Source organism: Rhea pennata, chromosome 1 (assembly GCF_028389875.1).
Source record: "Rhea pennata isolate bPtePen1 chromosome 1, bPtePen1.pri, whole genome shotgun sequence".
NCBI lineage: Eukaryota > Metazoa > Chordata > Aves > Rheiformes > Rheidae > Rhea > Rhea pennata.
In genome coordinates, this window is record NC_084663.1 from 118903448 (window position 1) to 118923644 (window position 20197).

General features: G+C 37.3%; 1 protein-coding gene across 2 annotated transcripts in view; it reads right to left on the bottom strand.

The window, feature by feature from the left end:
• Positions 1-20197, bottom strand: part of HLCS (holocarboxylase synthetase) — a 127166-nt gene that overhangs the window by 99040 nt on the left and 7929 nt on the right. For both annotated transcript variants that reach the window (XM_062598816.1, XM_062598808.1), the window contains exons 4-5: positions 17417-18369; positions 14119-14301 (exon numbers count right to left, since the gene is read on the bottom strand). In XM_062598816.1, the coding sequence (XP_062454800.1) occupies positions 14119-14301; positions 17417-18369 (1136 nt within the window). The remainder of the gene's footprint in view (positions 1-14118; positions 14302-17416; positions 18370-20197) is intronic.

Here is a 20197-nt window from a genome sequence, read left to right on the forward strand (position 1 = left end):
TGATAAATCTAAAAAAAAGCTTTGTCTCATGGATGATTTTTTCCTGATGTTGACAAACTTTTTCCACACAGTATCAACAATATTGTGTAGTTAAATTGTCAAAGAATTGGTAAGAGTTGAAGAAATACTCCAAAGCCCTCAATGTGGTGAGTGTACTCTTTAGAATACAGATAAAGTTTGCGGTTTGTCTTTTTCAAAGCAATATATAAGGATAGGCTTGTATTTCCTGTTGCTTATGCATTTGTATTCAATTTCTTCCTTTAATTAAAATATATCCTTACTTCGTTTGAAGTCTAGCCATAGCTTGTTTAAAAATAAAGACAAGAAATAAGCAATAATTAAATTGTTAGATAACCAGTATAATGATTTCTCCTTGTGAACTGTATTGTCATTTCTGAGCAATGGTAACACAATAGAATCTCACAAGATTCCAGCTGATGTCAAGCCTATTCTCATTTTCCCAGTCTCACTTACATAAATTAGCTACAGACCCCACTGACAGTCAGGGAATCTTAAGTTTGGAAATACTCCACTTTTGTCAGATCTTTACCACTGAGGTCACTGTGAACAAATCAATGCCAAATTGCCATGGATCTTCAGAGTGTTTGGAGTCTTGCTATCTTAAAAATCTGCTCAAAGGCACTACCCCAAACTCAAACTCCAGGTTTATCAGTTACAATTCTTGAGTGCTTAAACAAAATCCAAGACTACTCACTTTATTTACAGCCTACACATCAAGTTAGAATGTGTGCTTGCACAAGACAGAGCCAACATGAATCTGGTTTAGCCTGCCACTGTAGATTTCAGCTTTTATTACTTAGATTCTCACTGCAAACTCAAAGAAAAACAAACTAAGAAAATTCAGCCTAGCACACTGGCTTGCAATACCTTATATCATCTGAGTGACCTATGCTTAAGAATGAGAGTACTTAGCCCTGATGCTATCCTACATTCAAGGAGTAAAAAATTAGCAGAAAACATGAACTTCAAGCTCTTGTATTATTGCTTATTACAAGCCAGCATATAATAATTTCATATCAGAGCTAACTCTGCAATAAGATTAAATCAGTACAAAAGGCATTAGCTTTTAGTTTTCACAGCAGCATGAAGAACCTTTTTATGGATATTACTATAAACAAGATATTTTCTTTCATTCCTCAAAGGCCTTTGCTTTTTCCAAACTATCATTAAAAATATTTACTAGATCAGTGTGTAGTTAAAAAGTTGTATACAAATTGTAATGCAACACGTTATTTACTATTATCGCCATAAATGTGACCCACTCTTGTTCAAGATATACAGCATGCTTGTTACTATCACTTAAGAAAGAAAACACCTTATGTGTTTCCCAATTAAAAACATAAAAGGAATGTCTGCCAGATTTTCTTTTTTCAGTATATAAGTATTCACTGAAGGTAAAAAACAGAAAAGCAAAAGATACCTTTAGAAAGCAACCACCTAATATTGCTTCACATATTGGAGACCCCTCCTCCCCAAAAAGATTTCTTAATTGAAAATATTTTACTGTATTTTGACACTACACACCCTTCATTCTTGTGGAATTTAGGATGCAGTTTTAAAACTGAGTAAGTACTACACAAGCCAGTTGCCACAAACATGCAAAGACATTTTAACGTAAATTTATACACAACAAACTGTATAAAATGTTGTTTTTCACCCCCTCCATATTTTTGGTTTAACTATGTGTTCTCCAAAACCAGCTCAGAAGTGACCCCTAGTGGTAAAACTCCTTTCCTTACTAAAGGAGCTGCATAAAAAGTCACAACTGCTTCCAGCTTTTCAGAACAATAGGGATTTCTAGCGATTTAATGTAATGCCAACACTCCTACAGCTCAGCCATTCAGAGACTCCAATCACTACTGGAGTCTCACACTGCTAGATAGTGTTCCCTGGAGAATTCGCCAAATGTACCTGCAGTGTGCCAGCCTTTCTTCAATATCGTTTTCATAAATTGTTAAAAAGATCCAGATAGAAGACCAAAAAAAAAAGAAAAATTCAAACAACTCAAGTATTAACAAGCAAATAACAATTTGGCCTTCTGATCCCTGCAGGAGCCAGCAAGAACAAAGCTCAGTTGTCAGTAAGAGCTCAAGTCTGGACAATAGAGTCAGCAACTAGGAAAACCAATCTCTACTAGACACTTAAAATTTGTTTTTAAAGTTAATTTAAAATCCATTTACAATTTTGCAGCCATTTTGCACTCTAAGAGGGGTTAAAAAGGCATTCTCTGAGCAGCAGAACCAGGAAAGCCAGTTTCCTATAACTGTGCATCATGGCTCAAAATTCCCCATCTTCTTTTCCTTCATGTCCCCTGCACACACACAGTATTATACCTTCATCATCTCCCACGGCTTCTCTCTCCTTTCTCAAAAGGGCCAAGTAAATGCTTCTCAGTGTCACAGACAAAACTACTTTTAAAAACAAAATAAATTCGCAAGGCAAGATGTCAATTTAGTGGCCCATTTTGATCCAAGCAAGCTCTTCGTCTCTGAAAAAGAATGTGAACAGACTCCCTCTGCAGCCTTTTTTTTTTTTTTTGGGGGGTGGAGGTTGGACCAGAGGCAGAGTGTGTTACAAGAGGAAGGAGCAACTTCAACACAGCACTGCTGTACTTTCTGTGACAGCAGTGTGCTGCTTCCCTTGCCATACACCTATCACTTTTCAGCCACAAGGAAGAATCTAGATGTCAGGCAGCAGATCTAGTTATCTGCTACTGAAAATGTCATTGCTACACCCCATAAAATCACTTACTGTAGTTACACATAAAGCTGGCATCACTCTGCCTCATGTACCACTGTATTTCCAAGCCGGGTTACCTCCCCTCCCCTGGGATGCTCTTTCCCTTTCTTCACCACAACACTTCCAGGCCCTCACAGCTCCTGTCTCCTCACTAGATGCCAGGCCTGCCACCTGGAAAGGAAACAGTTCAGCTCTTTCCCTCCGAGCTATGTTTAGGAAGACTGGGAATCCCACTAGCATCTCTTCATTGCCAGGCAAGGCTGACAGATTGCTTTGGTATAAAGGCTGCTTTGAAAACCACATTCACCAAGTTTGCAGGAGAAATGCAGCATTTTTGAATACTTTCCCTTTGTCAAACTGACTGGAACTCAAAGTTTAAAAATTTTACTGAAAAATTGACACACAACTCCATAAATCTCAGTTCCTAGGAAACCAGGCAAATAAAAGCACACAGAGTAATAGATTGCTGAAGAGAAAGGCAAAAGATGTGCTAAAATACACCTCCATCTTACTCTGTCTCCAGGTAGAATACTATCCAGGCTTATTCTACCTCCATCCTCCTGTAGGACAACAGCTATTACGAAATTCCCATTTTGTAAGACACTCCAATACACTTCCCCAATACACTTAACAGGCAAAAGTCTCACAAAATATATATCACATCATTACACACAAAAAGAGCATTAGTAGACCTCAAGGAAAAGAAAGGGGGGGTGAGATGGGAGCACCTCCTTCACATAAGTTTTACTTGGTCCAGGGTGAGGATACAAGCAACTGTTACACTGACAGTGCAACTCTGTCATTTCCTATTATATCACACTCTACGTCCCCAAGGTAGATTTAGTCGCGAAGAGATGGAGCAGCGGAGTAAAGTCTCTTGTAGACCACTGTCCCTCTAAGAGTTCATTTCATCCTTGATATTAGTAAAGATTCACAAACTAAGTGTGATGATGATGAAGGAAAGAGCAGCGCACAAAGCTGCAGAAAGGATCCTCCATCCCCCCCTCTTAACATACACTCAGAGAAGACTAAAAACAGTCTCATTAGCTTCCCCATATGTACATGTCCTGAGTAAGCCCACTGGCTGAGGAACACGCTTTGCCTCCAACCCCTACATAACTCTTAGAACCAGAATAGTAATTAGAACTGCGTGGAAGGAAAAAAAAATATAAAAAAAATAAAAAAACAAAAAAGCAAAGACAAAAAAACCCCACTGCTCTGCAGAACAGAAGAGTCCAGGATACACTTACTTGAGAGAAGAGACTAATATAAAAATTATTTTAAAGTATTCCCTGTGCTCCAAAAAATTTCTGAAACAAAATTAACAGATACAGGGTTATTAAATTACAGCAACCGTCTCATTAAACAAACACCAGTATAAACAATGAAATTTTCCAATTAGAAAGAATGCTCTTAAATCAGGACTCAGTTTCAGAGGACATAACTGTGTTTTAGTTATTATTTTTTTACACTGATAAAAGCTGTATACAGGTTTATACATTAATTTAACCTGCATATAAGACTAAGGCAATCAGGACATAAACATCTAGTTTACCTGTCATTAAAAAGCTTGTTATCAATGACCAGTTTAAGAAACAGAAAAGAAAAGGCAGATGTAATGGTAACTTCATGAAAGTTAGTTAATATCCCATTTCTACACTGATACTACAGGTATAGATATATCTTTTAATTTCACCCTTTAATAGCTCTTCAGTTCACCCTTTGAAATTTCACTACCGAAAATAAAGTTGTGAAAATAGTATAATTGTGAAAGAGATATCCAACATGCTCTTTTTATCCATCCTTCTCCCTGCTGACCAGAGGAATTTTAAGGAGTAATACTGCTTATTATTAAAACTCATTTTGCATCCAGAGCTCAGTACTGGGTCCCATCCTGATAGCTTTATCATCAATGACCTGGATGAGAGGACAGAGTGCCCCCTAGGCACCAGTACGAGCTGGGGGATGACCTTCTGGAAAGCAGCTCTGCAGAGAAGTTGACTATGAGCCAGCAATGTGCCCTTGTGGCCAGGAAGGCCAATGGTCTCCTGGAGTGCATTAGGAAGACTGTTGCCAGCAGGTGGAGGGAGGCAATCCTGCCCCCTTACTCAGCCCTGAAGATGCCTCACCTCGAGTACTGCATCCAGTTCTGGGCTCCACAGCACAAGAGAGACATGGAGCTACTGGAGACAGTCCAGTGTAGGGCTACAAAGATAATCAGAAGGCTGGAGCACCTGACCTATGAAGAACGACTGCGAGAGCTGGGCCTCTTCAGCCTGGGGAAGAGAAGACTGAGGGGGGGTTTTATCAATGTGTCTAAGTACCTGAAGGGAGGGTGTCAAGGGGATGCAGCCAAACTCTTTTCAGTCGATCCATGTGACAGGACAAGAGGCAATGGTCAGAAACTGAAGCACAGGAAGTTCTGTCTGACCGTGAGAGGGAATTTCTTTACTGTGAGAGTGATGGATCACTGGCACAGGTCGCCCAGAGAGGTTGTGGAGTCTCCTTCTCTGGAGATATTCAAGGCTCGTCTGGATGCAACCCTGTCTAACATGCTCGAGGTGACCCTGCCTAGCAGGGAGGTTGGACTAGATGATCTCCAGAGGTCCCTTCCAACCTTACTGATTCTATGATTCTATGATCCATTTAAACAAAGATAGACGCCGTATCTGTTATATGACCTCTTTCACTATCAGAACATCATTTTTCCCCCCTCACTGAAAGAGTTATTTGTTCTACAGAAGAACAATGCAAGTCACTTAACAATATGGTCACATCACGTATATGCAAAAAATGCAGCAAACTAGACTGTATAGGCAGTTTCAATTCTGGTATAATCAGGGTTTAAGGTAAGTTTTTGACTTTGTTTCACCTAAAGGCTATTCCGGTAACTTGGTTCCCATCCACAGATTTCCTTCTCCCCTTTCTATCCATCCTCATTCATGCTTCAACCATCTTCAAGGGGAAGCACAGAAAACAAAAGAGCATCTCTCCTCTCAGATGTGCAATCAAGTTACCACAGATTAAGAAATTGTCCTGTGCTTGGTGAACTACAGGAACTGACCACACTCATTCTCCTAAACAGTCATAAATGTGAAGCAAACACATTAGTCTAAACCTCAGGAAGTCATCTAACTCAACCTCTGAGCCCTCTCTCCCTATGTCTAGCACTATCATGGAGCTGGTGCCCAAAAAATGCTATTTGGCCTCAGCACTTCTGACACTGGCCTTTTCCTGTGCTTAACCTGCAGAGAATCTACCTGGCAACTTCTTGCCTCTTCTAGCAGCCAGAAAGCAGAAGCTGCAGAGGCTCACACCTCTGCCAGGCTGCAGTTAGCTCACAACAGCATGGCTTCCTGCATCCCTCTGCCCAGCAGAGCTCTCACCTGCATGAGGTCCCCCATGTACCTTCATTATCTTCAGTGCTGATGGAGCAGGAAGGAAAGGAGAAGCTACTGACTGTCTAATAACTGGATTGCGAGAGCCATTCCTCCCACAGCCATTCGCTTCAATAAGATCAGAATGGGGCAAATTTCATTCGAATCCTAATATGGATACAAATAGCTTTTAAATGAATGACATTAACAGAGATATATAGCAAAATTAAAATGCCATTACTAGACCGAATTAGTTTTGGCTTACAGTCAGACTGTCCCAGATTTACAAGCTTCGTGAGAAAAAACATGGTTAATTTGTTGGGAGAAGGAAAGGGAATGAAATACAAAACACAACAAAACAAGCAAGTCTGCCCTTCCCGCCCCCCAAACACACACACACATTTCAAAAGCTTGCAAGAAAATAGGTAACTTTGAAGTTATTATAGAAAAAAAGTTAAACGTACAGAGTTCAACTACAAATATTTTTGAATTGATAGTACTTTCTGTTCTCAAACCTTTGCCTAGGTTTTGCACATAAGATCTTCAGAAAGCCATTTAAAAGATAAAATCCACACTACCTCCAAGAACTAAAATTGTTTGCCAAATGCACTGCATTGAGTAACTAGCCTAGAAGAAACACACCTTTTAGCAGAAAAAAAGAATACTACACATAGTATAAATTAAATTAGTTTCCCCCAAAAGAACAAGGTATTCTAGCAAAAAGACATTTTTACTGGTTCTGCTGCATCTACGTTATAATTACTTCAGCAAAAAAAAAAAAAAAAAAAAAAAGGTAACTTTGCCAATAAAAGACATTTTCACTCCTATCCAAAAAAAATTGAATGGCACAGCTTTCAAGAACAGAAAAAAAATTCTAAAAAACTATGCACCATTCACTTGAAGTAATACTTATAACACATTAACTGAAGTAAAAAACGTTGGACGTTGAAACTTTATCAGTGATCAACAGGATCCTTTCAGTGTGCTTCTCTTCAATGATTTCTTCAGCTCTCAGGTTATTCCTGAGCTATCAGTAGAACACAAAATTTCTTTTCTGGAATAAATGCTTCCAAACAGCTCTTGCTTTTTGTCCTACTGGCTAAAAGACAGGGATGATTCTTGCACTTTAAGGATGGCAGGAGAAAATAAGTCAGTCTCCTATTTTGTAGATTATACATTTTGGGTTCACTTAAAAGTACAAAATATTGGATAAGGATAAACTCAAAAATTTAGTAAAAATTTCCAGTGCTAAAGTCATGGATAGTTAAAACACTCTGCAGTTTTGCAGTTAAGGGAAAAAAAGAAAAAAGAAAAAGAAAAGAGAAAGAAAAAGAAATACCACACTTGAATCTCAAGTTCTACAATACACATTAATGTGTAGGGAAACATTTCAGAAACAATTGTCTCAAAACATACCCTGAAATCTATGTTCATTATAGTGTTAGCTGAAAGTTCAAATTTCGCATCCTCTAAGAAAGATTTATTTAGGATAAAGTAACTTCATACTCTCCTTGCTGACATAACAGACTTGGAATTTACAAACAGCCGATGGCATCACAGAGCCAAAACTTAAAACTGCAGCTCCAGACATGCAAAATTGGTCTAAGTGAATTCTGACTGTACTATAGCGTACCAAAGTTATTTGAATATGCAATGTTGTCTTTGCACTGCATTATCCTTTTGAGCACAGTACTCTGCATCTCAAAGTGGGCCTTTAAAGAAAGTCTGAATTTTAAGAGACATTTTCAATTGTACTTCTTGAAGTAGTCTTTCTGTCTCCAATAAACAAAAGTTAAAAACCATCAGCTTCAGACTTCTGCCAGTACGTTTTTATCGACTGTTTATTATTCTGGGAGAACATACTGTTTAAAAGATGGTTAGTAGATGAGCCAAAGCAACGAAGACTGATCACATTTCATCATTTGGCTGCCATCCAGTTGGAAGATACTGAAAAAGTGACTCAGGCTAATACAGCTTGAGTCAACAGTCAAGTTCAAGAAGCTTCAGATAGGCAAATGTGTGGGCGTATTATACTTCCTAATGGAGGGGTAGAGAAAAAAAAACACACACACACACACACACTATTCTGACAAGTCTCTCTCATTTTTCAAGGAGCGAATTCTTGGTTTGAGTTTCTGAGAAACCTACAAAATGTTACGCTGAAACTTACAGCAATAAAATACAATCCTAGCCTTTATGTCTGAAAAATTATCCTCTGAGATGGCAACGTGAAAGAGTAAATATTCTGAGTGTTTAAAGGCAAAGCTGCAGAAAAATCAGATCTGTATGCTTGAAGCTGCCACTGAACATATGGGTGCCAGACAACAGGCATACAGTGATGAGCATTTGTTTCAACACTTTGATCTCACCCAGGAACACAATCATATGGAATTTTTTTTTTACAACAATGTGCACATCTACAATTTGCTAAATTATTTTATACTAGATCAAGGAAAGGTGGGCTGGTGGGAGGGGTAGTGGTGTATTTCAATATCAATACTTAAATCTGCACATGTAGATTTAACTAACCTTTTCACCAGCAAGTAACCTGTCTTTTGTACTATATTACGCTTGGTTCAAAAACTGCCTTCATTGTTGTGGTAACACTGTATCAATGTAATAGATTTTCCACAATTAACTGAATTTTTAAGTGTCTGAAGCAAGCTACACTTGCAAGCGTTAGCAAAGAAGTCTTCTGATACAGAGTAGCCTCAAGTGCTGTTATTTTCCAGGCCTGTTATCTTACGCTCTATTTCCAAGAAAGGAGACCAGAAATAAAATCTATGTGCACACTGTCATAGCAATCACTCAGCACCAGCAGTGGCTAGCACTAGCTGAGGATTAGTCTAGCACAATGCGACATAGTAAGTTCTAGACCTCTAATCAGATGGACAGTATCATCCATTATTCAATTATTAGAACTTTTATTTGAACTTGAAGACAAAATACTGACAGAATTTCAATTCTAGACTGGTAGAGGCTGTAGACATATTAAGAAAAGACCAGGTGAACCTATAAAGAAAAGACCAGGTGAACATTTAAGAACAAAAACAACATAGAAGAAAAAAGAATAAACTGAAACCCCTGAGATATGAGAATCAATCCCAGGAATAAGATTATCTGAGAGACTGCAACACAGAAATTGAGATGTCAGAATGGAGAAATACAATTTATTTGATCTGTCACTTCAACTTTCTGTTGGCAAGTAATCTAAATATGTTTCCCCAACACTGGTCAAAATGTGATCTAATTTCCACTCTCAGAAACAGATATTCAACTGCTAAGAGTAAATGAGATTCACTGCTTATTTAGGACAGCCTCCAACTTATTCCATCTCCAACTTGGATACAGAACAGCTGGAAATCTCAGCCTCTGTTTTGGAACAATATCAACTACATAAATCTAGCCTGGATAAACCACATAAAGTAATATATTTACTACATTACTTAACATTAAAAGCTCGACCATCCCATTCCTAATGTAGTTTTCCTGAGTGATAAAATTTAACAGCGTATTTTCAATATAAGTAACTACTGTCAAGGTTGAAGTATTTCTTCCCGAATCATCTACATTCCACCCTAAATCAAAATTTTTCCATATGGCAAAGGCAGAAAGTGCATTATAAGTTCTTTCACTTCTCAAGTGAAATATTAAGCTCTGTCTTTCCAAGTTCCCACCCCCAAAGAAAAACACACTCCATTCAAATTTAATTAGGCATACAATAATTAAACATTTGCCCATTTCTTCATACATCAAGCTGTAGCCCTGAGTTTTCAATACATGAGATTCTGGACACTTAAACAGAAAGAAAATTCAATCCTCCTTTTCCCTAGAAAGTCCTTTAAAGGACTTGAAGAATTTGGTACACCAAATTCTGGTGAAGATTTTCAGAAAGCTAATGCTAGCTCTGCTCATATTAAATCTCTGTAATAAGGTGTGACTTTAAGCTATTATATAACCCTGTGATCTACAAATTAAAACTTGAAATTCTCCTCCTTCAAAATTCAAAAGCAACACAAAAGCTGCTAAATTTACACTACAAAAAAAAAAAAAAAATCCACCTTTCAAGACTTAGAGAGTAGGCAGGAAGACATAAAATTATTAGTCTTAGTACACAGCCAAATTTATACCAACCAGCCTAACAGTTTTGATGGGATGATTAGTAGAAACAAAACAACAGGGAAGGACACGTATTGTTCAGGAATTACAGGCAGAAGAAAGATAAGTTATTTTAGATAATGAAGTTGAGTAAGTTTTTATACAGTTTTAAAGTTGAATACATTCTATACAATGAGGTTAAATATATTGGAATAGAGGCTCTACAGAGGCCTCTTCCAACCCCAGCTATTTTGTGATTCTTTCAGGTCCACAGTGTAACAGGAAAGAGGTCTGATAAAAGTGATGAGAGGAAAGGGCCTTGGGAAGAGAAACCAAGCAGCACAGAACAGGGTGCAGTTCTCCTGGAAACTGAAGTGCATAGATTAGAAAGATGAAACTAAGCAAATTAGAACTTTTACATTTGGATAAAGAATGATGGTAAGAAACATGTCAAAGTCTCTAGAATCTTCTTAATGGAGTAGAAAACACAGAGCAAAATCAGTTATTATTTCTTACAGCGTAAGAGAAAGTCCATGAACTGCCAACTCTCAGAAAACATGAAAAGAGCATTTACCATTCTTCCACTTTTTCCTAAGTATCCAGGATTGAGCTACCTTGATCATCAGTTGACCCATTATGGTATTTCTTATTCCAGAGAAGCATAAGAAAAATTGTTTTAAAAAGAACAAACTTGTCAATGGGAGAGACATTATTTAGACTCTTTCCGAGGGGGAATATACTATCCAATACATCCCAATGACCTATACTGGACAAATATGGACAAATGGTGACAAGAAAAAAAGATAAAAATTAAGAATACAAAACTTGTAAGACAATTTTTTTCCATCTCCATTTCCAGTGCTACAGATTCACTCTGATCTTTAAGTCACTTAAGTATTTCTCAAATTACTCATCTGTCAGATACAGTTCATGGTATTTCTTTACTCTCTAGAAAAGTAAGGAAAAAAAAAAAAAACTTATGTAAAACTTACGAAGTTACTTTTTTTTTCTGCATGTATCTTAGGAAGCTTAACACATGCCTCACATTTCAATGTGCTCTCTCTTCATTATTAACTGTTATTTTTACACACAAGTTACAGCTTCCTTTTACACATTATTCTGGAAGTATTTCGTGGCTAAAGCATAAATCATGTTGAATAAATTACTGCCCACAAGCACAGAAAAACTGTAGTTTAAGTTTTATTGTTTCCTCACATTTTAAAAATTTTGGGATAATCTTTAATTATACAATATGTATTGCAAAGACCAGTTTAATGACCTGCAACCTGTAATATGCCACTAGATGGCAAGTTTGGATAGAAATTAGCTAACTTTTTTTTTTTTCCTAGTATGACAGTATGATACAATTCAAAAACCGCAAGAGCATAGGAAAGAAATAGGTATAAACTCCAAGAAGAACATCTTTAGTATCAGTTAAGAAGTCTGAATGGGTTTTAGTTTTGTTTTCTTATCTGCCACACAAACAGTCAACTTACTAGTTTACGTCTCACAAATAGGAAAACCATGTTTCAAATGTGGTCACAGGTTACAGCCTCGGATTTACCAACCGTGAGAATGCAAAAAGGCTTGGAAAACAAGCAGGAGACTTAGGTAAGCAGATCTCTGCTTATTCAAGGAATTGTTAGTTAGGATCCCTTGGAAAGCAACCATGAAGGGGAAGAGTGCCCAAAAGATCTAACTTATTTAAAAAAAAAATATATATGAGAGCTCAGCTATGAGCCATTCTGTCATGCAGGAAGACCAAAAATTTCAGCAGGCCTACCTGGCTAAGTGAGGAGCTTTTCAGTGAACTAACACACAGCAGAGGACACACACATGCAGTGCAAAAGACAGACAAGTAATTAACAGAAGTACATAAAAACATTGCTTGGGTACTTACACTCCAAATGGGCTTCCACCTTCCTGAGTTAAGATTAGTGATGGAGGAGGAGGGATGAAGACTAGCATGTTAGAGATAACAAGAGATTCCAGATTTGCTAGTTTCAAAAAGTAGTTCAGGGAAAACATGAGTACACTGACAGATGGGGAAGACAACCTACTGACAGACAATGCAGAAAAAGCTGAAGCATTCGATGCTTTTTTTCCACTGGTCTTCACAGGCAAAGCCTTTTCCCAGACATCTGCATGTACTGTCATAGTCTGGGAAAGAAAGGGGAAGGAAACCAGGGGGATCATCAGATTAGGGACTACTCAAGAGAAGTCAAACACATTCAGATCTACAGGGCAAGTGGGATTCATCCAAGCATTCTGAAAAAAGAGAAAAAAAAATGGCTTAGGCAATTATAAGGTCACCAAATATGATCCATGAAAAACTACAGGATTTGTAGGAGGTCCATAACAGCTGGGAAAAAAAAAAAAAAAAAAAAAAAAAAAAAAAAAAAAGACTGAAGTTATTTCCATCTTCCAAAGGAGAATAGCAAGGCGAAAAAGTACAAGTACGGAACTATAAGCCTGTCAGCACCATCTCAATCACCGAAGTATCCTGAAGCTCATCTTCTTATAACCCATTCTCAAAAACATAAATCAATTGATTAATTGCTGGATATACAGCTGGCAACTGATAACAGGCAGAGTACTCCAAGATGCTATACATGGCCCAAATAATTCAATTTTCATCAACAACTTGAATGATAACAGAGCACACCCTCAGCAGATTTGCAGATGATACTAAGTTAGGGGGATGGCCAACATTAAGAATTGCAGAACTATCCAGGAGAACCTTCTTGAACTTGAGTAATGAGCCAACAGAAACTTCATGAAATTTAACAAATTCCAAGTTCTGCTCCTGGGACAGACAGCCCTATTCAGCAAACTCTCATAGCAAATAATATAAACTGCACACTGTGCTACATTAGAAAGACTGCATCCAGTACATCAAGGGAATCTCACTTGGTGCTTATGTAACAGTATTTGAAAAGTGTTTCAATTTTGGCCTCAACTTCAAGGGGAATACCAAGAAATTGGATTGTATCCAGTAAGGGACTACAAGCACTATTAGGGGCACAGAGCAAATGATCAACAAGAAGAGGATAAGGGAGTTGGGCTAATTCAGTTTGACAAAGAAGAGGCTAAGAAACAATCTAAAAATATCTTATAACTAGTAAAAGAGTTAAAAGGATGACAAGAGCCAAATGCTTCAGAGCAGTGTTACATGATATAATAAGCAGCAGTGATCATAAACTTCAGCTTGAGAGGCTCAGGCTGGCCATTAAGAATAAATTTCTTTAGAATGATATGGCAGCACTGAAACAGGCTGCACAGAGAGGTTGTGGCATCTGCATCTTTAGAGGTTTTCAAAATTAAACCAGAGAAAGGGCAATGGTTGACCTGATCTAGTGCTGGCAACAAGGTGGCTTCAAGCAGAAGGCTAGATAGAAGGGTATCATCTAGCTACATACTCTTTCCCATTCACTCTGGTCCATCAGTTTTGGTCTGCCATTCCATTCTCTATAACTTGGGTTGATCCTTGTTGCCAATATACAAAGAACTTTCCACCTGCTTTTAAAATAAATTCTTTTAAATTAGTTAGCTTAAATTAGATAGCTTGTGACTTGTGTTCCAATATTGCAGAAGAATGCAAATAAACATTAAAATTCTCAACAGATACAAGCCAAATACATTCGAAAAGTGTTGAGCCCATGTTTCCCCATTACCAGATTCAAAACTACTATTAGCAAGTAAAAGAATAGTGATAGAGCAGGAATGTAACTATTTATATCTATAGAGATAGTTTATCTATCTATAAACTTTTCCAAATCAAAACATCACCAACAATGTAAGAAACAATATATATTAAAATGAACACTGAATTTGTCCTGTAGGCTAAATTTCAACCAATCAAAACAGAAGTAGAAACCCTTACCTCATCAGAGGACAGTAGATATACAGGTGTTAACACAGGAGTTTCACTTAGTTCACAACTCAGGCCAAGTGATATCAAGATATCCTTCAAAACTTCATATCTCTTGGTATTGCTCAGCTTAAGTGAATTAAAATCATCTTCAGTTTGGGTATCTATAGAGTTGATATCCAACTCCAGGTGCACCTGGCAGGGTACATGCAAAAGGAATAAAAAAAGGGTTTATTATACATTCCTGAGTTGCAAGGAGAAACAGACACAGCAGTTCTAAAAATAGCTTTGTACTAACTATGTTTGTTTAACCATCTAGTGTAGTTAATGTGCTTTAAAAGCAAATTTCTTATGTCTTCATCATATCGTATCTACAAATAGGGCTTTATGATCCCAATAAACCAGGAGAGGAAGAGTCCAGCACATTTTTAACTTCCTATTTGGGGATCACAGTTGCTAATACATGACAATTTTCTCCGAAATCTATAAAAAATACTCCTTAATAAAATGGTCTTTTCCTGGAGGACTTGTTCAAACTTGTAAGTACTTACTAACTTAAAGTTTCCCTTTTGCTGCCAATTTTATATTTGTTAACATCCTAGAGACAACAGCAATACTGGCCACATTATGGCTTGCACAAGAGCAGAATTACATCAACATTGGAAGAGTTTTATCCAGGGGTTACACAAGGTCAGCAGAACTCAGCCTGAGCAAATGTCAGAAGAATTAAATTACTATCAGGGAAGTTAAAGAAATGTTGCTGTCTGAAAGTTAACTAAGAGCCCTGAAGCAATACTTTGCAGAGAATCACTCTTCAGGGCTGAAGAAAATGTTTGAAAGTAGAAACAAAATGCAGAACAAAAATCTGGTCTAAACTCAATCTTTTTAAACAAATGTTCCAGGACATTTCAAGTCTTTGTACTCCATCATATGCACATTCATTTTGTGAAGAATCAAAAGCTACTATCTGTGCTCATTTGTACAATCTTGCACTTTTCAGTCATGTTCTTCCTTTTCAATATACGATCTACTTCACTGAAGCTCTTGGAAAACTCCTGAAAAGAGGAAGAAACAAAAGAACAGAAAAAAAGGAAAATAACTAGTCTGTGACAGAATATTAAATGGTTGATGTCGCTGTCAGTCCTCTGAAGAGAAAGTAGTAACGCGTTTCAAATCCAGACTGAAGTCATTTAAAATTATAAAATGACACTCTAATCCTTTTAACCTAATTTTCTGAAGCTATACTGTAATGCCCTTCTTCTGGGGAAACCCACTGCAGTATTAAGTTTTACTGCAGCAGAAGGGTCAGTTGAAATGGCACAGCAAAGCAGGTTTTATCATGCAACTTGTAGAAATGGATAGCAAGAGTATCTAATCAATTTTCTAGTACAAGTATGCAGCACAGGGTGGTAAAACTTCCCACACAAAGCTATAAACATGTTATTTCGTTTAGTAGTTTCCAAAACACTAGCAGACTTAATCTGATAAACTGTCAGGAGAGGAAAATATTGAAGAAATTTGACAAATATTTCTGCTTTGTGTAATTGCTAGAAAAGTATATGCTAACAGATGTGTAGGCAATTAAAACTTCAGTGGTCTGGGTTCTTGAAAAAGTTCTCTGTCAGCTAAAACACTGACAAAAACAGCTGCTAGCATCTTTTATAAAGTTTTTTCCCCATTACTTTCCTAGTAAATAAATCTTGCTCTGCTTTTCTCAATGTGTTGCTTGGGAGCAAAAATACAAAGTAAGGTAAATGATATAACAGTGAAAAGCCATGTTAAAAAGAAAACCTAGGCTCCTGCTGAGGCTACCTTGAAATATGTAAATCCTTCCAGCTCATTTTAGAAGTTTTGCTAGGGAAATGGCACACAACTCAACTTGTTCTAACAGCACAGATTATGGACCCAGCAAATGAATACTTCCAAGGTACCAATTTATTTTGTGAACTTAAGGGCACCTTTTATCAGTCCATCTATCACCAATACTTTAGTCAGGTATCTGTGAATATTTAAGCTTCCTCAGATATTATTCAGGTAGACAGAGTTACAACAACGACAAAGCTTATCATCCTTTGTACTTATTAGTTGGTTAATTTTTTCTCCTTTTGCAGAGGTGTGTTTCTTAATGGAAATTACAATATCACAACAATGGAAAAACACCCAGTTGCTGCAATATTACTACTAGTAAAAGGAATGAATAAGATTTTAGGTCATTATTTCACTCCCCCACACCCTGATAAGAGATCCTCTGAGCTATATATTTGGTGCAGAATTTAGAGTTTACAGCCTGAAGGAAGGCTTAGGACGTAATAAGTGGAACAGATAAAAATCAAAAGTACACATTACTGACTGAAAACATACAAGTCAACTTTTAGAACATATAATAAAAGTGATTTAACTTTGATTATAAATAAAAAACAAGATGAATAAAGTTCCATTACAGAATATCAAGACCAATCCATGAACCTAACATCCATCTAGAACTTAACTAAAACACTACTAAAGAAAACACCATTAAGTAGTTTGGTTTATCCACAGCACTAAAAGGAAAAGTACTAGCAAACAAGTACCTGCAGACCTAAATCAATAGTGGCATTTCAGTGCAGTCAGAGACTAACCTTTATCATATAGTTACTTGTTCAAGCATGAAATTATACAATTTTACAGGACAGTTTTTCTATATATTGTATACAGCTATGAGAGTCTGGAACTTTCTCAGTCACTACTCACAGATTTCCAAAGGGGCTGGCTACCTTAAAACTTAAATGGAGACATATTTCAAGTTTGTTTTATTTTACCTCCTCTTCTGACTCTGTTTCACCATAATTCATAGTTACATAAGGAAGTCAATTTTTTCTGTTACCAATATAAGCTTTCACCTTGAGTTCACCAACAATTCAGGCCTTCCAGCTCCCACTTCCCAAAGTCCGAAAGCATGTAGCTTTATCATGATGCAATTCCTAGCGTGCAGAAAAGGATAGCTCTGCTCTTGCAGGTGCTCATTTACCATGCATCTCTGCTCTCTCTGCCACGCACTCTGAGGCTGCAAGATCTACATGCATTTAGCCCCACAGATAAAACATGGAAACAGAGAAGCAGGGACATTTTCTCCTTATCTTTAAACTTCCTGAGGAAGGTTAAAAATAAGAACTGTTCTGCATTCAGATTCCTCGTATGTTCTCCAAGACATCCATTTCAATCATCCCAGCAAGCATCCCATAAAGTATGCAACAGGCACAAATGATTTTTTTTAAAGCATATCACAACATAGTGCAGCAATAAGCAATTAATACCTCTACATATACAGTACCTGAGAAAGAATGGCTTCTCCTCCACTGTCTCCATAAGTCAGATGAACAATAACTATATCTTTATCAGCATTATTTAAGCGACTCAGTAGCTTTACTTTGCCAATATTTTCCTTCATTCCCTCAAAAACGCAGCCACTGATCAAAAGATCTAGCTTAATTTCAGTGTTGTCCAGTTTAGAGACCATTAATTCATGAACAGTATTCTTCAGCTTCTTCTTTCTCTTTATTTGAATATCATCAAATGTAAAAGAGGAAGAAAATCCTAAAATCTTTCCACCTTTAGATAAGAACTTCATGAACTGTTTGTGATTTTCCTCAGAAATAGGCTCCTGTGTGGCAATGACCAACAGCAGAGCATTATCAATCCACGGAGCTTTCAGAACTTGCTCCTCATACAACTGATAGATTGCGTAGCTGTCTCCATCAATGCATTCCTGAAGGATGGATTTTACCTGCTCAAATTCCATTTTTGAAGTTTCAGAGCCAACATAAATCAAGACATTAGGGGGCTTTCCGGCAAGGTTTACTCTTTTTATTTCTCTTACTATATAGTCATTACTTTTCTCTTCCAGTTTGCTACTGTAATCATCAGAAAGTTCAGGAATGTTTTCTGCAGAGGCAAATTTGACTGATTCAATAGTACTGTTTTCAAGTTGCAGACATTCATGACAGCTGGAAAGATGTAAGTGATGATGTTCTCCAGGACTCTCTTTGTCAGATAGACTACTAGATTCATCTTCATGCTTGCTTGCTTTCTCTAGCTCAGATTTCTCCTCTTCTGACTCTGGATCACCCGGACTTGCAGCTATTTCTAATCCTGATCTAGCAGTAGACCCAAGGGCAGCATCAGGTGTTAGTTCATTCATCTGTGTACTGCTTACACTTCTTTTCTCTTTTACAGATGGTGACACCTGCCCTAATTCCTTCAGAGTAGATTCCTGTAAATGGACAGCTGGAAGGGTTTAATAATAATAAAGAAGGGTTATAAAAATCGTATCAAGAGTTATGATGAGTATTATTATCTCAGCATGCCAGCTGGATTTAGCTTTAATTTCAGAATAAGTCATCTGTAATATTAACAGCTCACTGATTTGATACACTAAAAACTGCCACTCCCAAGAATATAACAAATTTACACATGCAACACAAGCCTCTTACTCTACTAACAACTCTTTTTGTTTCAGATATGTCTGGCTGAAAGAACAACAACCAATTTTTACAAGGAATGTTTAAATATAAAATTCTAAGGTTCATCATGAGTGCACACATTTGTACAAAAATAAAACAAAAATGCTACTCTGTGTCATCCTTAGCAGAAAAATGGTCTATGGATAGGAAAGTAAGGAGGCTATCTTACAAATGTGTCACTTTTTAATGTGTCAGCTTATGTGATTTTGCCTGTACCTCTGTGACTGGCAAAGGACAGCAAGCAAGGGAAGTATCTATGGAAAAATACTGGCCTCTTAAGGAATGCAGGAATACCGGGTGAAAAATTGTATGCTGCTACATTGAAATTAATTATTTTGAAAAAAAGCTATTAAAGTGATGATACTGGGTAAGATGGAAACACTGAACCATGTTTTCTGCATTACTAAAGGCAGCAAAATAAACATTTGGCACAAGTAAGAAAAAGGAGTGTAAAAGCCTGAACCATTTCCAAGCTGTATGAAAGGAGACATACCTTTCCATACCAAGACATGTAAGCTAAGAACCCAGAGACAAATAGCAATTGCTTAAAAATAAATAAATAAGTATCTTAACATGTATTTATTTATTTAATGTATTTCTAGGAAGTTCAAATAAGACAAGAAGATCAAAGATAATTACTGTTAGTGTAAAACTTAAAGGGCAAGCTAATTAAGGACAAGGAGAGAAAAATGATTCTTCAGATGGTAAATTATTTTTTTCCACCTGCTAAACCACGGAAATATTTCAAATCAAAGCAACAATTGATTGAATCCCTCGCTAATCCCACAAGGCCAAATATTCTATATGTCAAATTTTTGTTCTTGTTTTCTCAAAGAAATTCAGTGAAAAATTAGATCAGGAAAATAGTCAGCTGGCATACAGCACACTAGATTCAAGTTTAGTCACTTTCCTCACTTAAGAACACTTGAATTTGCTTGAAACTATATCCCCTTCACCTTACTTGGAGCAAAAATATGAAGCAAGATTTCTCATCTGCCAGGAAAATTTCTCAGCTACCAGTCTACATACCCATCAAGGGAATTCCACCTGCCTACAGTTCTCCTGGAGCAGCTTTAGCATGCACATAGCACCAGAAAAAAACCCGAGTCAAAAAGCACTCCACACAGTGAGTGAGCCTCCACGACTTTTGGGACACTGGCTTCTACTACCTGCCTGTGGGAACGTTTATTTTTGCAGAACGCCATCAAGAGAAGACCAACTTTCATCTCAGACACAGTTGGGAGTATATTCCTACCTTCCTATACCCTAGCTAATCATTTTTGCCCTACCTGTAATTCTTCGGTTGTGCCAATGCATTATGATCCACATTTAAGGGGAGGAGGGAGGAAGAGAAACAGTCTTGGGGGGGGGGGGGGGAAATGAAGGAAAAAGCACAAATCACTTAAGAATAAAGAGTCTCATGACTCCACATTTTTATTAGCCCATCAAGAAGGCATGATTAGGTAGGCAACTAACAGGCATCTGGTGCTGAACAAAACATAATGTGGATCTATCCCCTCAGAGCCCACTAATCCACAATATCCTATAGACTGCCTATTACGGCATTCTTAAAATCGTTAAGGAAAAAATGT